Here is a 15,323-nt window from a genome sequence, read left to right on the forward strand (position 1 = left end):
AGAGAAAGAAAGAGGAAGAGGAAGCAAGTGAAAAGTGACCCAATTTAATCCAAAAGCCTCCCCAAACCTCCAGGCTTTCGGTGCTGGCTTTCGGCCGGGCTGAGCTGCTCTCCCCCCCCCCCCCAAAAGCTGCACCCCGCGTCGTGCCCAGTGCCAAGCCATGCGTGCACCCCCTTCGCTCTGCCCCGGGGAAGCAAGCGAGGAGGAAGAGCAGGAGCTTTCCGAGGCATCCGGCCGCCCTGGGCGGCGGGCGGCCCGCGGCCTCTTCCTCGGCTCCCGCGGCCGGGACGCAGCACCCCGGCGGGCCATGCACCCCGCAGCCTTGCCAGCGCGCCGGCACCCGCGAGGGGACCCCCTCCCCAGCGTGCCGCGGCCCCGCACGCCCCCAGCCCGGCGGGCGGCACGGGCCGGGGCCGCGGCCGCTGGGAGAGGGGCGCAGCGGCAGGAGCTCCCCAGCCCTTCCCGACGCTTAGGTAGGCACTGTCACGAAGACCATCTTGGTAGAGTACACCAGGTCCACAAGGTAGGCGAGGAGGTTGAAGATGGTGAGGAAGGTAACTCCCAGGCGCTTGTTCCACCAGCAGTTTGCGTTGCAGGGGTTGGGCCGGCTCACGTTTTTGAAGCTGTACAGGGGCCAGAGGACGGTGGCCGTGAGGTACATCACCAGGGCCAGGGCGTTGTAGCCCACCAGCATCTTCTCCAGGGGGAAAGGCATGTAAGCGAGGCACCGGCCGATGGTGAAGATGATGATGAGGAAGGTGATGACGAAGCAGATGGCGTAGACGGCCACGCACCACTGCAGGCCAGGTTTGGAGCTGACATCCTCCAGCAAGGAGAAGATAAGACAGGCCACATAGGCTTCAAACACCTTGAGGAGCCCCGGCACGGTGGAGAGGAAGCTGCTGATGTCACCCGGCTTGGCACGCGTGAGCCCCACCTCCAGGGCATAGGCGAGGAAGCAGAGGCAGGATATGGCCGTGGCCGCAGCCTGGCGTACGCACTTGTCGGAGCTGCAGGGGCTGGAGATGAAGGTGGAGGGAAACACCACGGAGGTGGTGAAGATCATCAGCGCAGCCAGCATGGAGAAAGCCGAGGTGAAGTCGTCCCAGGAGAGGGGCAGCCTGGGGTACAGCTCCAGCAGCTCCAGCAGGACGATCAGCACGGTCACGGCGAAGCAGAAGCACCAGGTGAACATGCACCACGTCCCGTAGGCCCCTTGGAAATCCTCGGTGGAGGCCACCAAGCTGAAGGCGACGCAGGACAGCACGATGGCAAAGAGCCGGGCGATGCCCACCCAGGAGGTCAGGGCCCGCAGGTTCACCCTCATGACGGCCACGGCGCGGCGGGCCCGGCAGCCCGCGCTCGGCGCTCCTCCCGGGCGGCGGGCAGTGCGCGGCCGCCCGCTCCCGCCGAGCTCGCCCACGCGCGCGGCAACGCCCCAGCCAGCGCCGCTCCTCTCCGCCAGCGGAGGCGGAAGGGGGGGGTGCGGGGCAGGAAGTCTCCGGCCGCCGCCGTCGGGGCCGCGGCTGGGGCTGGGGCCCGGCTTGGGGCTCCGCGCGCTGCCCCGCCCCGCCCCGCGCCGCGCCGCGAGTGGGTAGCGGGTGAAGGCGGGGGCCGGGCCCCGGGGGGGGGGGGGCCACGGCGGCGGGGCAGGCAGCACCCCGCGTCCTGGCGCCCAGCCCGGGCCCTGCCCCGCCACGCAAACGGCCGCCCGTGGGGCGGCGGCGGGAGCCGCGCCGGCAGCACCGGCCGCCGGGGCGCCCACGCGGGTCGGCCCACGCGGGTCCGCCGGCCCTGGCAGCCGGGAAGCGGCCGGGCGGCACCGGCCCCGCTGGGTGCCCGGCCGCCCCGGGGGGGGAGCGGCAGCGGGGCGCCTGGCCGTGACCCCGCGGCCGCAGCCCTGGCCTGGCACCTCCGGCTGCCGCCCGGCTCCCGATAAGCGGCTCAAAGTCCGGCGGTGCCAGGTGCCGTCAGCTGGGCAGGGCAGGTGGGGCCAGGGCGGGCAGCGCCCCGCTTCCAGCTCCGGCGCCCCCACAGCGTCCCGGCCCCGGGGCGCTGCCAGCGGGGTGCCCCGGCTGCTGGGGGGGGCGCTGGGAGCCGGGGCACAGCGGAGGGCCTGAGCCCCGCCGACGGAGCAGGGCGGCAGCCGCTGCGGGGGGCTCCGGCGGGGGGGGCGATGAGGATGAAGGCCGAAGGCTCCAGGTTGACCTTTAATGCGTGAGCGGGCTCCGGCGGGGCGCGAACCCCCCCGGCGGCGCTCGGGCGCCGAGGCCGGGGCTGGCTGGGGGACAGAGCCCTCCCTCCCCAGCGCCCGGGGCAGCCTGGCCCTCGCCGGGGTCCCCGCGCCGCTCCCCCCTGCCCGCGCCCCCTCCCCAGACCTGCGTGGGCCGGCGGGGCGGTGCGGTATCCCCCGAGAGCCGGAGAAAGGCCCCCCCCCTTCTTGCCTGCCCCCCCCCCCGGGATTCCCCATCTCCCGGGGACCCAGGAGTCCGGGGAGAGGGGAGGGCGGCGCAGCGCGGGGCGAAGGCGCGGGGCACAGTCACTGGCGGGGTGCGCGGGCAGGGGGCCGGGGCGCCCGGGGCAGGCGGGGGGCGCGGGCGGCCCCGGCAGAGAGCAGGGGGTGCCAGGTGGGGACACGCAGGGGACGGCTCCGTCGGCGGCAGCGGCTCTCGGCGGGACGCGGCTCTGCTCCCCGCTGCCGCCGTCCTCCGCGTCGGCGCCCGCCGGCAGGAGAGGAGCGGAGCGGAGGCGCCCGCCCGGCGGCTCAGAGGTTGCTCTCGTCCTCGTCCTTGCCCAGCAGCCCGTTGACGGGGCTCAGCGCCAGGCGGTTGCTCTCGTTCAGCCGCCGCACGCGGTAGCTCTCGTAGTGCACGTTGTGGGTGATGTCCTTGAGATCCTGCAGGTGGGACCTGCCCGGGGCGGCAGCCACAAGGAAGGGGATGAAGGAGGCGGTCGTGCACGGCGGGTGCTGCGGGCACGGCTGCCACCGTCCCACCGTGATGCCCCAGCCACCCCCGGCATCTCCACCACCCACGCCTCGGGGTGCTGGGCACCGAGCCCCGAGGTCCCACCACCCGTCCCCTCTCACCGGATGAGCAGGTCCCGCAGCATGGGGAACTCGCAGTGCACTGGGTTCTCCACTGCAAGACAAGACAGAGAGCGCTTTGCTGCCTGCGCGGGCCGGGGAGCACCTCTGGGGAGGCCGGGTGGCTCAGCCCAGGGAGAGCGAGCATGCAGAGGCCTGGCACACGTCGGCACACGTCTGGGCACCCGCCCCGAGCAGGGTCGTCCAGGCTGGAGGCACCCTGTGCCGCCACGTGAGCGTCCCCATTAGCTGGGCCCGCGCAGGGAAGGGGCAGCCTTACCTTCGATGATGCCCCACTTGGTCTTGCGGCCCAGCACCCGCTTGCCGTTCACCTGGTGCTCCTGGTCTGCCCCCACCACGGCGAACGGGATCTTCTCCTGCCGGTGCAGAGGAGCGTCACCCGGGGCGCTGCCAGCTCCGCCAGCCCCGATCCCCCCTGCCGTCACCTTCCCACCGCTCACCCGAATCCTGTCGTTCAGGGACCTGTCATCCGGGTCCTCGTCGAAGTCCTCCTGCGGGTACACGCTGATGGCGTGGGCCTTCAGGTCCTTCTGGATCTGCAGGACACGGGGGCTTGAGATGGCCACGGACTGAGGGCAGCCGGGTGGCGGGAGACAGAGCACCCTGCCCGCCGGGGCCAGGGCCAGCCGGGTGCTGGCGGGGCAGGGGAGCCGCGGGAGCCGAGCGCGGCCCCTCGGGGCGGGAGCTGCCCTCACCCGTTGCTTGAACTCGGCCCGCTCCTCCAGGGTGAGCGTGTCGGCCTTGGCGATCACGGGCACCACGTTGACGATCTTGCTGAGCCGCCGCATGAACTCCAGGTCGAGGGGCCGCAGCCTGCAAGGGAAGGGCTGCCGCTGCGGTCCCCGCCGAGCGCCGAAACCCGAGGGGCCGCGGGGCCGGGCGTTTGCAGCCGCCGCTGCTGCCGTCCAGCCCTCCCTGCGCCCCCTGCGCCCAAGCCGCGCCGCGACCGCTCGAACCCGCCAGCGAGGATGAGGAGCTGGGAGCGCAGCGGGGCTGGAGCGGGGTGCCGGCGGCAGGGCGCCCGCGGGTGCCCCTGCAGCCGGGCGCTCACCAGTGGCCCGTGGGGGGGACGAAGTACACGCAGCCGTGCACCCGGGTGTCCGGGATCTTCCTCTTGCGGGTGATGAGGATCTCCTCGCGCAGGTACCGCTCGTACTGCTCGTTGATGTATTTGATGATGGGGTCCCAGCTGGCGGAGGGCGGCGGCGAAGGCGGTGAGGAGCAGCGCCCTGGCAGCCAGCGCCGCCCCCCGAGGGCAGCCCCGCACCCGGCACTGGGGGACAGCTGGACGGGCACGGTCCCCGGTACGGACACCCTCGGGTGGGGGCCCCAAGGACCCTGCTCCCAGAGGGTGACGGCCGGGCGCCTCGCCGGGGTGCCGGTGCCAGCTGCGCCCCGAGGGCCAACCTACCAGTTCTCGTTGTTGATCTGATCGCCGAACCCCGGCGTGTCTGTCACCGTCAGCTTCATCTTCACGCCCTTCTCCTCGATGACTGGCAGGGCAGAGGGGCAGCGGGTCAGCGGCCGCCGGCATGGCCGCTTGTCCCCAGGGCGCGGGGCGGCAGGTCCTTACCGTGGGTGACGGAGTGCAGCTGCACCGTCTTGGGGACGCGCTCCTCGTGGCCGGGCTGCGTGGCTTTGCGGCTCACCTTGGACTTGAAGAGGGTGTTCACCATGGTGGACTTGCCCAGGCCGCTCTGCCCTGCGGGGAGGCGGAGGGGACGGTGAGGGCCGCCGGCGCCCGCCCGGCTGCAGCGCTGCCCGCCCTCTCCTCCCCCTCGCTGAACCGAAACGTCCGACTTGTCCCCCGTGACAAACTCCCGCGCCGTGGTGGAAGCAGACGGGGCAGGGGGGGACGCGCTCGGGCGGCCGTGCCAGCCCGGCACGCGGCATCTCCGTCCTGCTCGGCGGGGCCGGGGGCTCCCGCAGCGGTCTGGCTCCCGCGCCCCCTCGGCCGCCCGCCGCCGGGAGCCCAGCCGGCCCGCGGCGCCTCCCCGGCACTGACACCTCCGCGCCCAGCAGGGCCCCCCGGCCCCCTCCCCGGCAGCCCCCCTGCTCGCCGGCCGCGGGAACCGGGCGCTGCGCCCCCGGCAGGCGGCCCGCCGCCTCGCCTCCCCCGGCCCGGGGCTCCCTCCCGCCTCCCGGGAAGCAGCTCCCGTGCGGCCAGTGCTGCCGCGTGGCGGGCGGCTGCCGAGCCGCGGGGCCAGGTCCCGTCCCGACGGCCGGCCGGGGTGGGGGGGAGGCGAGCGCTCACCTACGACCATGATGTTGAACTCGAAGCCCGTCTTCATGGTCTTGATTTTCATCTGGTCGAGCACGGCCTCGATGCCCACGTAGCCGAAGAGCTCGCGGCCCCCCTGCTCGGGCTTAGCGGCGGGGGGCAGCTCCCCGGGCGCTGCCGCCGGCGGCTCCATGCCCACCTCCCCGGGCTCCAGGCTGCTCCCTGCGCAGGCGAGAGGGATGTGCCCGCTTCACCCACCCCGTCCCCATCCTCCTCCCGGCAACGGCCGGGCAGAGCAATCGCGTCGCAGCCCCTAAACACCCCTGGGGCCGCGGCGGCCTCGGGGCGCGGAGCAGCACCCTCGCAGCCTGTCGGGGGCCGGCCCCCGGCTGCCGACCTGACGGCTCCCACGGTGGCAGTGCTGGCAGCTCCCCGCGCCAGGGCGGAGGGAAAGGGGCGTCCTTGCAGCCCACCCCCCCCAGCACAGCACCAGCGGCTCCCCGCGCCAGGGCGGAGGGAAAGGGGCGTCCCTGCAGCCCACCCCCCCAGCGCGGTGCCAGCGGCTCCCCGTGCCAGGGCGGAGGGAAAGGGGCATCCCTGCAGCCCACCCCCCCAGCGCGGTGCCAGCGGCTCCCCGCGCCAGGGCGGAGGGAAAGGGGCGTCCCTGCAGCCCACCCCCCCAGCGCGGTGCCAGCGGCTCCCCGCGCCAGGGCGGAGGGAAAGGGGCGTCCCTGCAGCCCGCCCCCCCAGCGCGGCGCTGGTGGCTCCCAGCGCATCAGCGTGCCTGGCTCAAGAAGCGGTGGGCAGCGCTCCCGCGGCCCGCCGGGGGCTTTGGGCACGCGCCCAGGCGCTCCGGAGCCGGAGTCAGGCCGGCAGGGCGGCTGGGGGCTCGGAGGGTGGCCCCAGCTCGCTCCGCAGCTGGGGCTGGCGCTGCGCCCTTGGGTGGTGCTGGGATGCAGGACCCCCGGCGGGTGGCGAGGCGCCCGCGTGCCGGACACCGTCCCCACGAGGCTCGCCCCTCTCGCGGTGCCGTTTCCCCAGCAGCAGCCCGAAGGCCGTCGGCGCACGGAGGCGGCGCATTCCTCGCCGCCGGCGAGCCTCGGCCCGGCAACGGGGCCCGGCGCGGCGCTGCCAGCCTGGCGCTCCCGTGCTGCCTGCGGGCGCCTTGCCCCAGCCCCTGCGCGCCAACCTGCCCCAGCGCCGTCCCTGCCGCAGCCTGGGGAGGGCACGTGGGCTGCCCCAGCCCCGCGCCCAGCCCGAGCCCCGCGCACCCCGCCAGCGCCTCCACAAGGAGCCTGCAGCCGCCTCCGCAGCCGGGCTGAGCTGCTGCCAGCACCCTGCACCCAGCACATGCCGTGCCCTGCACCGAGGCCACCTCCGGCGTCGCCCAGCGGGTGCGAGGCGGGTGCCGTGCGCAGGGCTGAGCCCGCAGCGGTGCCCGGGCAGGGGCTGCTCCCCGTGCAGCCAGCCACACGCTCCCTCTCCCGCGCGCCGTGCCGCACCACGGCTGGGTTGCACGGCGGCTGCAGGGGTGGCAGGAGCCGCCTCGGCCGGGTCACGCCTGCAAAGCAGCTCCGGAGGATGCTTTGCACCTGGGGGGCCGTGGCCCTGCCAGGCCCGGAGCGGGGTGCCGAGACGCCGGGGAGGCACCGAGGAGCGGGCCCCGACCCCGAGGGGAAGGGTGGCCAGCGGGGTGCCTGGGCGGGTGCTGCCCACGGGTGCCCGGCCGCCCCCACGGACACGCAGGCCTGGCAGCGCATCCCGCCAGCCGGCAGCATCCCGGCCACCCCCTCCCGTCCCCGCGGTCCCCTGCGCCCGGCCGGAGGCTCCCGCCGGCGGCTCCGAGCCCGCTGGCCCGGCCGTACCCGGGAGCCCGGCGCAGACCCGCGGCCGCGCGGAGGGGAGGCTGGCTCCTTCGTCCTCCTTTGTCTGCCGGCTCCGGGAGCCTCCGGAGCCCTCCTCCTCCTCCTCCTCCTCCTCCCCGGCACGGCCATTGTTCGGCTCCTACCTCGGCGACGCGGTGCCGGCGCTCGGCGGCCCGCTAGCGCGCAGCCGGCGCGGGGGTGCCCACGGGCGCCATGGGCGGCGCGCCGGGGCCGGCCGCGGGGCGGCGGGGGCTCGCCGAGCGCCGCAGCGCAGTCCCCTCCCCTCCGCCAGCTCCCCTGCAGGGATCAAACACGGGATGCGGGTCTGGCTGCTCTCGCACATGACCAGAATGGTAATAAACCTTCCCCTCCCCTCTCCTCCGCTCGCCGCCGGCTCTCCTCCCGCCTCCGGCCCGGCTCTCCTCCTCCCCCCGGCCCGGCTCTCCTCCCGCCCCCGGCCCGGCTCTCCTCCCGCCCGCCCGCCGCAGCAAACCCCACATGCCAGCTCGGCCCCGCGGCCCGGGCACGGCCCGCCGGAGCGCAGCCTGCCTGCCGGGGCCGCGGCGCCCGGGGGGGGCGGGCGACGGCTGCAGGGCGGTGGCATGCCGGGCACACGCAGGCTCGGGTGGGCAGCCCGGGCGGAGGGGAGCCGAGGGCGCGCGGAGCCGCCGGCGGGGTGGCGGGGGGCAGCTGCGCCCCACCGCTGCCCCCACGCCTCGCAGGACCGGGCTGCCCGGGCAAGGGGACCGTCCGTGCCACCGGCGCTCTCACCTGGGCGCGCAGCCTCTCCCGGCCCCGTGCCACCGCCGCCACCGCGGAGGCTGCACCGGGCGACACCGCGGTCACCCTGGAGCTGCCGGCCCGGCCGCAGCCCCCCACCCCGTTAAAGACAGGACGGAGGGGGCGGCAGCGGCCCCGCGCCCGCCACCGAGGGCAGCCGGGTCGGTGCCAGCGTCGCGCCGCCTGCCAGGCCCGGGGAGGGCAGGGCGGAGCGGGGCGCTGGCGAGGCCGCCAGCCTGCCCACCGGCCGGCCAGCGCGGCAGCCCCGGCGAGGCGCTCGGGAAGCCGTTCATTATCTCTTAATGCGCCCCAGCGTCGCGGCTGCCTGCGGACAGACCTGTTGGAGGACTAACTTTAAGATGTTTTAGTTTGCAGGCGGGGAACGAGTCGTCCCGGGGCCGTGGTCTACAGCGATGTAATTACTGATGCGGGGTTAATCGGCGCGCTACCCAGGGAAGCCTGTAATAAGCTTACAGGGGCGGAGGGCGCCGGGGCGAGCGGAGGACGAGGAAGGAGACGAGCCCTCGGCCGAGCCGCGAGGCAGCGCCGCCGGCCCGCCTTGCCGGGCTCTGCCTGGCGCCGGGGGAGCGGGGAGCCCAGGGGCCGGCTGCGTCCCTGCAGCTACCGGCACAGACGGGGCGGATTGGCGTGAGCAGCCAGGACGAGGAAGAGGAGGGACGCCAAGGGGTGAGAAGCATCTCCAAAAAGCAGCAGCACGCCGCTGGGGACCGACCCCGCGGAGGGTACGGGGAGATGCTTCGTACGCGGTGCAAAGCTCCGGCCCCTCGCAGGAGCCTGGACCGCCGGGCACCCGCGCTGCCCGCCCCCGGCCCCGGCCGGCCGTACCTGCCTGGCCGGCCATGACCCAGAAACGCCGGGGCCTCTCGCAGCACCACGCGCGGCCCCAGGGCGCCGCACCGACCAGCGGAGGGGCTGCGTGCGGCCGGGCCGCCGGCGGGAGCTGCGAGGGCGCCGGCCTGCTTGCTGCCTCCCGCTCCCCACCTCCGGCTGCAGAAGCAGAAGTGAGACGGCGGCGGCCTGCCGGGCGGCAGAAACGCTGCTGCCGCCGCCGCCGCCGCCGCCGCGCCGCCCTGCTCGGCCGGGCCGGGAGCTCCCGGTCAGGGTGGCGGCGGGGCAGCGAGGTCGCGGGGCGCTCGCCCTGCAGCATCCCGCGCGCCTCCCTGTCCCGGCGTGCCTACCTTGCGCGCCGGCGGGCACGGCCGGCCGAGCCTGGGCTGCTGCCCGCCACCGGGGCCAAATGGCTCCTGGGGTGCAAAGCAGCGAGGGAAGCTGCAGCCCACGGCTCCTCCTCCGCTCCTCCTCCTCCTCCTCGCCGGCCAGGCCCTGCGTGGGCGACCCCGGCCTAAGGCAGCCCGCCGCTGCCTTCTCGCCCAGCCCTTGGCTTCCTCCGGAGAGCAGCAGGCCCAAGCGCGCTGCTCCCGACCGCCAAGCGCACGGGGCGCGAGCGCGTCGCCGCAGAGCCCCGGGGGGGGGGGGACGCCGGCGGCTTGGGCCGGGGGCAGGCTGGGGCCGCCCGCTCCCCACGGGGCCGCCGACGCGGGGCCGGGGTGGCCTCCTGGCAGAGGAACTGCCGAGTCCCCACCTCTTCCTGGCAGCCCAGCGCGCCCGCCCCGGGGCTCGCTGCGCCGCGGTGCCAGCCGGCAGGCGATGGCGGGCGCCGTGCGGATGCAGCCTGGCTCCGCTGCGGGCCGCGCGCCCCGCTCCGGCGCCCGGGCAAGCGAAAGGCGGTGCCGTCGGCCGCGGCCGGGGCTGCCGCGGCGTGCCGGGTCCGTCCCGGGTCCCTGCCCCGTGCGGGGTTCGACAGCCGCCGCCGGCAGGGGCAGGGATGCGCCGGCACCCACCGGGGAGGGGGGGACCGCTGCGGTGCCGCGCGGCAGACGCACCTCCGGGGATGGGTCCCAGGACCCCCGCTTCCTCCCCAGCCTTGCCCGGGCTCAGGGAGGCGCGCAGCGGGTCGAAGCCGACCTCGGCCCCCCGCCGCCTTGTCCGCCCCCGGGGCCGCCGCGGGAAGGGAGGCAACCGGACCCGCCGCCGCGCCGCGGGGAGAGCGGGAGAGGAAGGGGAAGACAGCGCTGGAGGCGGGACAAGATCGGCGCGGTGCGAGGCAGCAGCGTGGCCCCGCGGACGAGGGGCGCGCGCACCCCCCCGCGCTGGCGCCCCGGCCCGAGGGGAGGCGACGGGAGCCAGGGAGCGCGGGTCGGGCAGGGGCGCGGGAGCGGGGTCCTACCGTGCTGGGGCGCCGGGCCGCGCGGCGTCTCCGACGACGGGCCGTCTGCGGGAGGCGGGCGGGCGCCGGGGGGCTTCGGCCGGCGCGGCGCGGGCTCTCGGGGCGCCGCCGGCACCAGCACCAGCCCCCCGAGGAAGGCGGGCTGGGAGCTCACTTGCACCGTCTGCGGCTGCGACACCAGCTTGAAGGGGGCGGCTCGCGGGGCCGGCGGCGGCGGCGAAGGGGCGGCCGGAGCCGGCTCGTCGTGGCGGGGCGGCCGCGGCGGCTGGCGGGCCGGGCTGGCGCCGGGGCCGAGCCGGAGCGGCGTCCCGGGGAGCGCCCGGCCGGCCGCCTCGGGCGCCCGGTCCCAGCCCTCGGGGGAGCCCTCCAGGCTCGCCGGGAATTTGGGCAGCCGCGGGGGCTGCTGGCCCGCCGGCGAGGATGAGGAGGAGGAAGGCTCGCGGGCGGCCGTGCCCGGCGGCGAGGGGGGGCCGCGCGTGCCGGGGGGTCCGGCCGGGGCGCCCGGCTCCTCGGCGATGTGCAGGTCCAGCGCCGGGAGCGAGCCGCGGGCGGTGGCGGCGGCCAGCCGGCCGGGCCGCTCCGCCTCGGCGGGGAAGACGCTGCCGTGGGACGAGACCTTCTTCAGGCCGGGGCCGGCGGTGCCTCTGTTGAAGGAGAGGCTGCTGCCGAGCCGGCTGCGGGGCGCGGGGCTGGCGGCGACGGGGGCCCGAACGGCCCCCCCGGGGCTACGCGGGGGCGAGCGGGGCGTCTCGGCTGCATCCTCCACCTCGAACGACTTCTTGAGCGCTGCGGGCAGAGAGAGACGGCGAGCGGCATGAGAGCGGCAACCCCCAGCGCCCCAGGGCATCCCGCGGCGGGGGGCTGCTGGCCGCCGCGGCCGTGCCACCCCCGGCTCGGCGACGGCAGCCTTGGGGCACCGCCGGCTGCCCCGGTGCCAAGCCGCGCAGTCCGAGCGCGAAAGGGCTGTTTGTTCACCGTTCCCCCACCCTGGGAAACCAGATCCGCACCCGGCGGCCGCCCAGGGCTTGGGTCCCCCCGCGGCATTGTTCTGGTGGGGCCGGGCTGGCCGGGGCCGCCGGCGCCCCCCGGCCTCCCCCCCGGGCTGCACACTGACCCCTTTCTTCCCCTCCCGCCAGCCCCTGGCGGCCCCGCGTAACCAGATCCCCTCCCCGGATCCGCGCGCCCCTCCGCTTCCCAGCGCGACGGGGCCGGCGGCTCGGCCGCCCTCCGGGGCTCGGCTGCGCCGTGGGCACGAGCCAGCCGCGCGGGGCGATCCCCCAGCCGTGCGCTCGGGCCCTTCGGCAATGAGAGCGCTTGCAAACACGGATGTGACTGATGCCCCACGCTGGCCTGCAGCAAGTCCGCAACGGATGCTGGGCGTTTTGTTTCCTGGGCGTTAACTCTGAAGGCTAATGATGGCGAGGCAGGCCAGCACTCTCACTACACACAGCAGCAACTTAAGGCCTGCGTGGGGGTCGCCTCTGCCCAGATCTCTATGAACACCTAGCAAGAGGCGATCCTGTGCAGGAGGGCTTTTCATCTCCGCCAGCAGCACGACAGTGGGATGCCCCACAGCCGACGGGGTGCAAAGCATCCTCATTCCCCTTCCCCGGGGACAGGCTCCCTCCAGGCCAGCCTTTCCCCAGGCAAAAGCTCCCAGTGCCTCTCGCGGCAGCAAGCAAGCCTTGTGCGGGCCCTGCGCTCGCCCTGGCCCCCTCTGCTCACGGGTGGAAATCAGCCAAGCGGCACGGGAGCGAGGGGAGGGGAAGGGCCAGGCAGAGCCGCAGCAGAGCCGCAGCAGAGCCTCGCACCTCCAGGGGAGCAGCTCGACCCGCTCCCCGCCGCCCGCCACAACCCGCGGCGCTGCCTGAGCTCCCCGGAGCACACTTCTGCCCGGGCAGGGGCTGCATCCGCTGGGCTCGCCCGGCCCCGGCCCAGAGCCACTTTGCAGCAGGGCAAACGTGGAGTTTACGCTGCGTCTCCAGGGGCTGCAGGCAGCGGCAGAAGGCGCCGCGGCGCCGGCTGCACCGCGGGGCACGGCCGAGACCCCCGCGGAAACCCCTGCGGGCAGGAACCACGTTAGCCGAGCGAACTCTGCCTTTTGCTGCCGCCCGCCCTGGGAGAGCGCGCAGAGCCAAGGCTCCCGCGGTGAGAGCGGTTGGCGGGCCTTCGTCCCGCCGCCGCCGCCGCCGTCGGCCCACGCAGCGCCTCTGCCTTCCCGCCTGGCACCCCGGTGCCAGAGGGGGGGGGACCAACACCGCGGGCCACCTTCGCCCTCCTCTTCCTCGCGCCCGCTGCAGCCTCGGTGCCGGCGCCAGCCCCGCTGCCCAGCTCGGGGCGGGGGGCCGGCAGCGAGGCGACCGCGGCCCCGTCCCCTCCGCGGCTCACCTCTCCGTGCCGCGGGGGCCCGGGCCAGGGGCCAGGGCGGCGGCCCCGTCCCAGGAGCTCCGCGCAGGGCGGGAGGCGGCGGCGGCAGCGCACGGGTTAAGGCGGCCCGGGTAGGTGCGCGCATTCCGCTCCGGGCGGCGGCAGGCAGCAGCGCCAGCGTCGGGTTACGGCGCCCGCTCCTCCCCGCCCTGCCCCGGCCGACCCGCCGCCGCCTCCAGCAAGGAGCGAGGGATAATTGGGGGTGGAAAAAAGGGCCCGGCTGCCTCTCGGCAACCCTCAACCCGCCCCCCCGCCCCGCCGAGCACCGAGCACCGAGCACCGAGCCGTCCCGCAGCGGCCGGGCGCGGGGCGGCCGCGCTGTGCCGGGGCTGGCGCGGGCTGCGAGGGCCGGGCCGGGCCGGGGGGCGCAGCCCGCAGCAGCCGGGCCCCGCGCGGGTGCTCCGCAGCCCGGGCACGGCCCCTCCTGGCAGCGCTGCCTGCCCGCAGACACCGTCCTTCCTGTGCCCCCGGCTCCGCGGAGCCGCACGGGCGGCGGGGCGCAGCCGCGGGTGCCCCCCGCCGCGGCCTTGGCCCCCTCCCTGCAGCAGCGCCCGTGGGTGCCAGCCTCGCTGCAGGCCCCCGGCTCCCCAAGATGCGGGGCTTCAGTCCCAGCAGGGCGCCCCAGCTTGGGGGGCGGGGGGCCAGGCACTCCTGGCCCCCCAGCGCTGCCAACTGCATCCTGGGCACCCTGGCCCAACCCTCCCCCCCGGCACCTACCTACGCGCTCCTCGCACCCAAGGGGGACAGGGCAGCCCCCCCGCTCGCGGCGGGTTACGGCGCACGCACAGAGCACGCACAGCCTTCCGAAGGGGGCCGCGGCATGCCCACCCAGCCCTACGGCCCCCCGCGCAGCGGTGGGTGTGTGCGCGCACACCGGTTAGAGCATGCACACCCAGGGGTTGCTGCATGCACACCCACGCACATAGGGGTTAGAGCATGCACACACCCACACCCACACATGTATAGGTTAGAGCACACCCACCCACCCACCCACCTACACATGCACATAGGGGTTAGAGCATGCACACACACACGTATAGGTTAGAGCATGCACACCCACCCACCCACCCACCCACCTATACACGCACATAGGGGTTAGAGCATGCACACACACACACACACACACACACACACACACACACACACACGTATAGGTTAGAGCACGCACCCTCCCCCCCCCCACACATATGGGGTTAGAGCATGCACACACCCCCACACACACATACGGGTTAGAGCACACCCAGACACACACATATAGGTATTGCATGCACACCCACACACATATGGGTTAAAGCATGCACACACCTACGCACATAGGGGTTTGAGCATGCGCTATGCAAACTCACGTGCGCACACACACACACACACACACACACACACACACGTTAGAGGATGCCCGCACGGGTTAGCGTGTGCACACATGTAACACACGCATATGAGTTTGAGCAACACACACACACACACACACACACGCACACACACACACGCACACACACACACACACACACACACACACACGCACACACGCACACACGCACACACCCACACACACACACACACAGAGTCTTCTCCCACAAGCGGGCTGCAGCGCACACACACCCTGCGTGCCCTCCCGTACACAGCTGGGCTGGATCTCTCTCTCTCTCACACACACACACACACACTTGCAGCCCGCTCGCACCCTCTGTGCACTCGCACCCCCTCCACACGCCCCCCCCCCCGGTGCTCCCGGACCCCCCGCGCCCCGCCACAGTCCGACAGCAGCTCCCCGGCCGGCGCAGGGCACCTCGGGGGGCGGCGCGGCACCCCGGGGACACCCGTCGGGGGACACTCGTCGGGGGGGGGGTGACCCAGCACCCCCGGGGCACCCGTCGGGGGGGTGAGGCGGCAGCCCCGGGGCGGCGGTCGGGGGGCGGCCCGGCAGCCCGCAGCACGCCCCGGCGGGCCGCGCCTACCTTCGAAGTCGGAGAGGATGCCCTCGAGGTGCTCCCGGACGGAGAGCCGGGCCATGCCGGGGGGGCCGGCCGGGGGCAGGCGCGCCCCGCCGCATGGGAGCCGGCGGCCGCGGGAGCCGCCGCCCCGTCGGGCCAGGCCGCAGCCGCAGCGCAGCCCCGCGGGATGGGACGGCGCGGCTGCCCCGGCCGCTGCGGGCAGAGGAGGGGAAGGAGGAGGAGGAAAGCGAGGGAGGGGAGAGCAGAGGGCGGGGGAACCGGCCCGCTCCGAGCCGCCGAGGGGAAGGGGAGGCGCTGCCGGGCTCCCCCGCCGCGGCCGTCGGGCCCCGCGGCTCCCGCCCGCCGCGGGCTCCGCCAGCCCCGTCGCTGCCCTCCCCGTCCCGGGGCGCTGCCGTCGCCACCGCCACGGTCCCCATGCCGCGGGCACCGCCGTCGCCAGCCCCGTGCCACAGGTTCTGCCGCCCCCACCACCGCCGGGGGCTCCGCCAGCCCCTCGCTGCCGTCCCCATCAGTGCCGTCCCCATGCCGCGGGCTCTGCCGTCCCCATCGTGACCATCCTACGGCCACCATCCACAACGCCACCATCTCCATGCAATGGGCTCTGCCATCCCCATTGCCGCCATCCCCATCCCCATCTCACAGGCACTGCTGTCCCCAGCGTTACCATCCCCATCCCACGGGCTCTGCCAGCCCATCACAGCTGTCCCCATCCCACAGGCTCTGC

General features: G+C 75.2%; 3 protein-coding genes across 6 annotated transcripts; all 3 read right to left on the bottom strand.

Annotated features, from left to right (window-relative positions):
* Positions 1 to 23: 23 nt before the first annotated feature.
* Positions 24 to 1,455, bottom strand: LOC104149520 (myeloid-associated differentiation marker). The gene has a single exon (XM_009683177.2). The coding sequence runs from the start codon at positions 1,325 to 1,327 to the stop codon at positions 470 to 472; it is 858 nt and encodes a 285-aa protein (XP_009681472.2). The 5' UTR covers positions 1,328 to 1,455; the 3' UTR covers positions 24 to 469.
* Positions 1,456 to 2,198: 743 nt separating this feature from the next.
* LOC138061083 (septin-12-like) lies at positions 2,199 to 10,279 on the bottom strand. 4 transcript variants are annotated; one of them, XM_068908618.1, is made up of 10 exons: positions 10,221 to 10,279; positions 5,361 to 5,549; positions 4,680 to 4,808; positions 4,518 to 4,599; positions 4,158 to 4,295; positions 3,802 to 3,919; positions 3,547 to 3,642; positions 3,366 to 3,462; positions 3,089 to 3,140; positions 2,199 to 2,909 (listed from the first exon to the last, which is right to left on the bottom strand). In XM_068908618.1, the coding sequence occupies exons 2-10, from the start codon at positions 5,518 to 5,520 to the stop codon at positions 2,765 to 2,767; spliced, it is 1,017 nt and encodes a 338-aa protein (XP_068764719.1). In that variant the 5' UTR covers positions 5,521 to 5,549; positions 10,221 to 10,279; the 3' UTR covers positions 2,199 to 2,764. The 4 variants fall into 4 exon arrangements, with proteins under 4 accessions (XP_068764719.1, XP_068764717.1, XP_068764716.1 ...); XM_068908616.1 differs by lacking the exon at positions 10,221 to 10,279 and adding an exon at positions 9,877 to 10,008; XM_068908615.1 differs by lacking the exon at positions 10,221 to 10,279 and adding an exon at positions 9,172 to 9,303.
* LOC138061115 (basic proline-rich protein-like) lies at positions 8,272 to 14,683 on the bottom strand. The gene is made up of 3 exons (XM_068908981.1): positions 14,603 to 14,683; positions 10,221 to 11,006; positions 8,272 to 8,297 (listed from the first exon to the last, which is right to left on the bottom strand). The coding sequence occupies exons 1-3, from the start codon at positions 14,655 to 14,657 to the stop codon at positions 8,272 to 8,274; spliced, it is 867 nt and encodes a 288-aa protein (XP_068765082.1). The 5' UTR covers positions 14,658 to 14,683.
* Between the last annotated feature and the right edge of the window lie 640 nt (positions 14,684 to 15,323).

Source organism: Struthio camelus, chromosome 15 (assembly GCF_040807025.1).
Source record: "Struthio camelus isolate bStrCam1 chromosome 15, bStrCam1.hap1, whole genome shotgun sequence".
NCBI classification, from domain to species: Eukaryota; Metazoa; Chordata; class Aves; order Struthioniformes; family Struthionidae; genus Struthio; species Struthio camelus.